General features: G+C 44.2%; 1 protein-coding gene across 1 annotated transcript in view; it reads left to right on the forward strand.

The window, feature by feature from the left end:
• Window positions 1-6941, forward strand: part of LOC134469271 (1-phosphatidylinositol 4,5-bisphosphate phosphodiesterase beta-1-like) — a 229197-nt gene extending 222256 nt beyond the window's left edge. The window contains exon 34 of the mRNA XM_063223432.1: window positions 6641-6941. Coding sequence (XP_063079502.1) covers window positions 6641-6865 — 225 coding nt within the window. The 3' untranslated portion in view covers window positions 6866-6941. The remainder of the gene's footprint in view (window positions 1-6640) is intronic.
• The last annotated feature ends 349 nt before the right edge of the window (window positions 6942-7290 follow it).

Here is a 7290-nt window from a genome sequence, read left to right on the forward strand (position 1 = left end):
GGCTTCAGCAATTTCGACAGTTTACCATTTCATGTTTAACGGAAATTCGACTCAAAATGTTTAATCTCTCCGCGATGGAGATGTCTTGTGAAGTAGCCACACAAGATTGTTGGCTACACTTCTGATTAGCCCACTGCCATGCCAAGAGGGAGCGCAAGCGATTCCATGTCTGCCCGCGTCTTTGTGGCTTCACCGCAATTGTTTCCATTGATGAATTAAAAAGTCTCGCCATGTGCTTAAGAAACATTCGCGTCGGGTAATTTGCTAACTCGGGCTAAAATCCATTGCAAAACCTCGAGAAGGCACGCGTGGGTTCTCATCTCTTCCATTTGACAAACGTTCTGGGCTTCCCTGCATGGCTAAAGTTATGTACCGGTATGCAAAAAACGCCGTGACACAGCTGGTCTTGAAATAGAACTACGCCGTTAAATAACACACTCTAGTCTAGTAGCAGCCTGCAGTAGGCTGCTTCGCGAAATTTACTCAAAATAAGTTTCCACGCGGTGGAGTTTGGAAGAGCGGGCTTGAAGCAGCTGATGGTGACACGAGAGACAAGAAGGGCAATGGGGAGGGGTCGGTCGGGGAGAGTCGCTCTCACAGACAGCAGAGGAGCGACCATCTCTGTTGCAGACAGTAGCGCAGCTGGAGGAGGTTTAAACTTTTTTTGTAAGAATTTAAAAACTGTTAATATTTAGGCCTACTCTTAAAACAAATATATTAAAATAATAGCTTGCGAAAGCCAAAAAAACGAAACATTTGATAATTCAAAAAAAAAAATAATAAAAAAATACATGCCACTTGCCTGGTTAACACCAGACCTAATCACAAGTGTCTTTCAGATCGAAACGAATGTGTAGAACTAAAGGCAGTGTGGGAGTTCCCAGGCTAACATGCCACTGGAAAGGTCAGGGAAAGACCTTTCTAACAGTACCATGCATGTCCATGGACACCTTCATACATACACCAAAGTGATGTCTACACAAACGTCAATTAAAACAGGCACGCAAACATGGATTTCCCCAGTTCTTATTCTATTACTGTAATACCAAACCTTTCAGTGAAATTGGCGTGCACAGTCTTTTGTGCGTACGCAACTGTTATAAATGAGGCCAATTGTTTTTTTGCCATCTAATCGAAGATTTTAAGTGACTTCTTGTAATCAAACTAAACTTTGAGTAATTTATTGATGTTCTTCTTCAGATTTCATCAGTCTTTCTGAATTTGCCAAAAAGTGGCCCAATTTACCTGAATGCACCCTATGAAAAGCGCAGTCTTCCCAGTCATAATGATTACTCCGAATTTGATGGTGGTGGTAAGTATTTGTGAAACAGGTAACAATTGTGAATAGGCTGCATGAATTCTGGAAAGAAACTGCTAAACATATTACACAGCTACCTGCCCTCTTCCCTTGAAGAGCATGTGCATCATAAATAGTTTGAGACCAAGGCAGCGCTCCCTCATGTATCTCCTAATAACTTGTGTGAGTGTTTGATTGCATCTTTGTGTGATATGTGCGGCGCTTCCATGAATTAAGTTGTGTGTGTGTGTTTGATTGCATCTGTGTGCGGCACACCTGAATTTACTCGTCTGAGTGATAATATCTCTGCCGTGATGTGTGTGACGCTTCCCTCAGTGAAGTTGTGTGTGTGTGTGTGTGTGTGTGTGTTTGATTCCATCTGTGTGGTGCTTGCTGCATCGGTGTGTGGCACTTTTCTGTGTGCGACCCGACACCTCCTCTGAACTAACTTGTGTGCTAGTGTTTGATTGCATCTATGTGTGGTGGCACTTGCCGAACTAACTTGTGCGATTCCCCCCCATTAATTATCACGCTCCCCGGAGACTGAATGGGGTAGTTAAGCACTCGCATACGCTTTCAAAGCAATTATTGGGTCAGAGCGAATGAATACAATTCTGTCATCTTTAATCATTGAGGGAACTGGATGCCTGAAGAAAAACAGGCTTGTTGAGAGAGGATGGATTACTGCACAGGCCAACAGGGCCCAGGACCAGGGGCCCAAGTGTCAAGGAGGCCCTGAAGCCCAAGCCTGTATATGAAGAGTTCAGATGCAAAACCCCCTAAGTGCCTTTTCAGAAAATAATCTTAATTCATTTTTATTTAATACAAAGCTATCAAAAGTGCAATTTTTAAAATTGTATTTATGTAATATAACTATGTATATGTATTATCAAGTACATGAATGTAAAGCAAACCAACAACGGGGTTCTCTAAAAATATAGAAGTGCAGGTCTTCAGAAATGGAGTTAGGGGGTTTTGCATCTGAACTCTTCATATGTCCATTCTCATATTGGGTTACAATCACACTTCTGACGAGTATATTTTCAGTTTTTTTCACATACTCTAGGACAGGGGTCGGGAACCTATGGCTCGCGAGCCACATGTGGCTCTTTTGGGAACTGCATGTGGCTCTCGGACAAACCTGTCATTTGTTTACTCAATAAGCCATGAATAATTTTGTTACGGCACTAAATTAAAAATGGACCTACTGAAATCGAAAAGTTAAGATAATATTCAAAATATAAAGTATGATCGCGCATTTAATCCATCCCAGGTCCGATCAGCTGAGCCAAGCACAGGCCTTCGACGAAGGCTACTGTACAGATATGAAAAACGCGTTTTTTTATTGGACAATGCCGTGCCAGCGCTGGGTCGTGTCGTGTGAAAACATTCCATCCGTAATGCTTTACCTAAAGTTCAGCTGGCTAACGGTTGTATCCAAAACAAAGAAACTGTTCACGACCGTGCCATTATGATGGCAAATCAAGTGGAGGAAACGCAAGTGAGGGATATAAATGCAGCGCTGTACTTCTCCCTCGATTACAGGAAGAACTTTTGCTGAATCAACTGACGTAAGTCTTTCCCAGTTTAGTGTGATTGCGAGATAACTGGTGCCACAATGCGAAGGCAAACGTAGGGTTGCCATTCGTCCCTTGAAATACGGAATCGCCCTGTAGCCTATTTGGCGGTTAAATCATGCGTTCTGTATTGGGGACGCAAAAGGGACGCGCTTTGTAGGGCATTTTCGCGAATTACTAAAAATAGACATGTCAGCCATATATCAACTGTAAAATGTTAACTATGTCAGCGCAACCAAGATGAGCATCCTGTCTTGAAGTTCTCTCTCCCTCCCTCCTCCCTCCTCATGCACCTTCCCTGTGTCTGTCTGATGGCTAGAATAGAAGCACCTCCGTCATTCTCATTGCTCATTGGCAACTCCGATGCATAAAAGATAGAAACTTAAGGTAATGCATGCGCGTGGCTTCTCAAATGCACATCAGCACATCTACAAGTAGTTTTAGTTCTTCTTTCGTTAGCTCTCCCTTCTTGTCCCCAATGCAAGCGTTACTTTTATTCCCTTCTGTGCATGACAATTAGCATTAGAAATAATGGCGAAAATGGTATGGCTCTCACAAAAAATATTTTTTTAAAAATGGGCGTTTATGGCTCTCTCCACCAAAAAGGTTCCCGACCCCTGCTCTAGGACTTCTTTTCATACACTCAACAGCATACACCCTCAGATCTGGCCTAAAACCTTGGGTGCATTTCTGGAAAACGTATTTGCTAACTATGTTAGCTACTTTGTTGGTTGCAATGCAATCTCCCATTAGCAACTACCGAAGTTGCTAACTGCTAACAACTACGCTCCCCATAAATGCACCCCTGAATCGTTTTGTACACTAGCAGCACCCATTGAGGGGGGGGGGGGGGAGGGGGAGGTGGGGGGGGATGGTTGGGGGGGGTGGGGGGGGGGGGGGGGGGGGGGTTGGGGTTTCTTTTTGTCTTGCCCAGGGGCCCATGGAATCATATTCCGTCCCTGTGCAGAGGGAGGGAGAGGGAATCTGTGACTCTCGTCTCAAGCGCAGCAAAAAGGGGGACACCTTTTTCCCACCCCTCTCACTTCACTCTGTCTTCTGAATTCCCATTTATCACCAGTTGTGCACACCTTTCAGGAAAAATGATTAAGAAGTCTGTGTCCCACATGCACACACACACACACACACACACACACACACACACACACACACACACACACACACACACACATACTGTGTGTGTGTGTGTGTGTGTGTGTGTGTGTGTGTGTGTGTGTGTGTGTGTGTGTGTGTGTGTGTGTGTGTGTGTGCGTGCGTGCGTGCGAGCGTACGTGCGTGCCTGTGTGTGTGTGTTTGTGTGTGTTTGTGCGTGTGTGTGCGTAAATAGATAAAAAGAAGCTAAAAACTAAGGTCAAATGGCACAATTTCCTATAAAGTGTACATCTTTGGCATTCTGATACAAATGTAATAGACACCTTCAATCAGACACACACACACACACACACACACACACACACACACACACACACACACACACACACACACACACACACACACACACACACACACATAGACATAATCCTTTCTTGTTTCTACCATGTGTATCATGGCTGAAGGCTTTTGTACCTGTCACACGTCTGTCTGACATGCATGATTATTAACTGTGTAATGATCAGCTACACTTACTGATAAACTGCTCTGTGCACAACATAGTGATTATATGTCTTCCACTGTTCGATTGGTTTGGCTAATTAAAACCAGTGGTGTCAGCAATAGTCGTTTCGGCAATGCATTGCAATGCATTGCAGGACAATTCAATAATCGATTCCGCAAATGCCATAAACGATGCAGCATATTTTCAATTACTTCTGTTTACATTTCTGGAGAATTTTAAATTCAATTAAAGCACACATCAGCCAACAAAATGTTGTTCAGTGTCTGTCAGTTGCCTTGCTTTCAGTAGAAATGTCATGCATTGCAATGCATTGTTGAATCAGACTGAATCAAATCGCAATTTATTCGAATCGTAAGGGCAGTGCCAATGCACACCACTAATAAATACATACAATACATCATGTATTCATATAGTGCAGTCTCACATTTGTCTGCACTGTATGCCATCTGTAAGACCAATTATCCAAATCTGTGCACTTTTCTCTGGCTAAAGGAGAGACGACTGGTACTTTTGTACTTTTACAATTCCTGTTTATTGCTTGTTTGACTGATGCATGATCCACCAACACTGCCTCCCACGTTCCAGCATGCCCCAATGAGATGCTGTTTACTAACACTGCTTGAGTTTCAACCATTATTACAAGTTACAGTCCATAACAAAACATTACATTACATTTAACCGATAATTTTCACCTAAAGCAACATTATGAGCAAAGCTTTACTGGACTTGCAAGCTTTCAGAGCTAAACCTTCATCAGGCAGCTGTCTGCAAGCTTTCGGCGCTAGACCTTCATCAGGCAGCTGTCTGATGAAGGTCTAGCACCGAAAGCTTGAGGGTCCATTAAAACTTTGCACAAAAAAGCCTTGACGTGTGCGGATTGTCTCCTTTTTTGGACAAATATTTCTACTGAATCCTGCACCTTCTAAACAAATGAGCGGTGACCATTCACCAGTTTCCTAAAGCAATTTATGAAATAGAACATAATTGGCAACATATAATGTCTTGGGTGTTGTCACTGGGTCCTTCACTGTCATAGATTACACGATTACACTGTATCTGAATGTTTCTGCTCTCACAAGGGCAGTATGTGGCAGCACCTGCACCCTAAAGCATCCAATGAGACATAATTTAGGGTCCAGTGTTTCTTGAAATTCTTTTTATTTTCAGTTTACGGGCCCAACCAACTTTACCCCTTCTACACCAGCTTAACCCCTCATTTACCCCACCAAAACACACACACGTGCACACGTGCACATGCCCACGCAAACGCACGCACGCACGCACACACACACACACACACACACACACACACACACACACACACACACACACACACACACACACACACACACACACACACACACACACACACACACACACACACACAGTCTTACACACACATGCTCTTCATGCCATGACCCTCTGCAATCTTGAAATGCTGATCATGCGATGATCGTCTAGTCGTCCTGTGTTTGGATGATGGGCTGCTGAGTAAATTTTCATATGTCGTTTGTTCCTCTAAGATAGGTACATTACACATACAGTACTGTATGCTTTTATACAAAACAACCTACCGGTATAAGATATTGGTTCCAGGGGAGTATACTAAGACCATGGTTAAGTGATAAACCTACAGGATATGGTAAACCTAGATATACCTGCAGGCATCCTTTAGTTACGAAAACTCCAGGCTCTTCAGTTAGGCTAGATGATATACCTGTACCTCATGGTTACCTTAATCTGTTTTACTACTGAACCAGCTTCTTAGTATACCCCCCAGTTCCTGGTTAATTCATTTCTCGAAACTATAGCTACTTGAGCTAGTTTGTTTTTTGCAATGCAATTTCCCATTGAGAACTACTCAATTTGCTAACTGGCTAACAACTACGCTTTCAAGAAATGCACCCCAGTATTGAGTTAGCAATGTAAAATCTGCTGTGTGTGCTGTTTGGATTGTTTGTTATTTCTGCTTGTTTATTTGTTTGTTTATTTGTGTGTGTGTGTGTGTGTGTGTGTGTGTGTGTGTGTGTGTGTGTGTGTGTGTGTGTGTGTGTGTGTGTGTGTGTGTGTGTGTGTGTGTGTGTGTGTGTGTGTGTGTGTGTGTGTGTGTGCGCGCACCCGCGCATGTCACAGTTGCAAAGCGAGCTGGATCAGGAGTACCAGGACAAGTTTGGCCGGTTGCCGACGGAGATCCAGGAGTTTGTGCAGGACACGACTAAGTCCCGCCCCCGGGAACAAGGCCACGCCCACCACCTCCCCTCCTCTGCCACCACTGACACCCTCAACAGCAAGACATCGGCGTCCGAAGACGACGCCGAAGATAGCACGTCAGAAAGGGTGTTTGACACGCCCCTTTGAAACCATATCAGAGACACATCGAATACGCACGCACGCGCACACACACACACACACACACACACACACACACACACACACACACACACACACACACACACACACACACACACACACACACACACACACACACACACACACACACACACACACACACACAGAACCATGCAACACACATACAGTACAGTACATGCACACAAACGAGCACACAGTCCTGCTCAAACACATACAAACAAATAACAATATACATGCGCACAGGGCCGCTGACAGCTTTTGCTGGGCCCAGGACAAAGTAATCTGAAAGGGCCCCCCTACCTAATACACACAATGTAATGGGGACCCAATTCTGGGGCCCCTATCTCCCTGGGCCCCGGACAACATACCCCTTTGCCCCCCCTTGTCAGCGGGCTTGCATACGCACATACAAA

The sequence above is a fragment of the Engraulis encrasicolus genome, chromosome 18 (genome assembly GCF_034702125.1).
Source record: "Engraulis encrasicolus isolate BLACKSEA-1 chromosome 18, IST_EnEncr_1.0, whole genome shotgun sequence".
NCBI classification, from domain to species: Eukaryota; Metazoa; Chordata; class Actinopteri; order Clupeiformes; family Engraulidae; genus Engraulis; species Engraulis encrasicolus.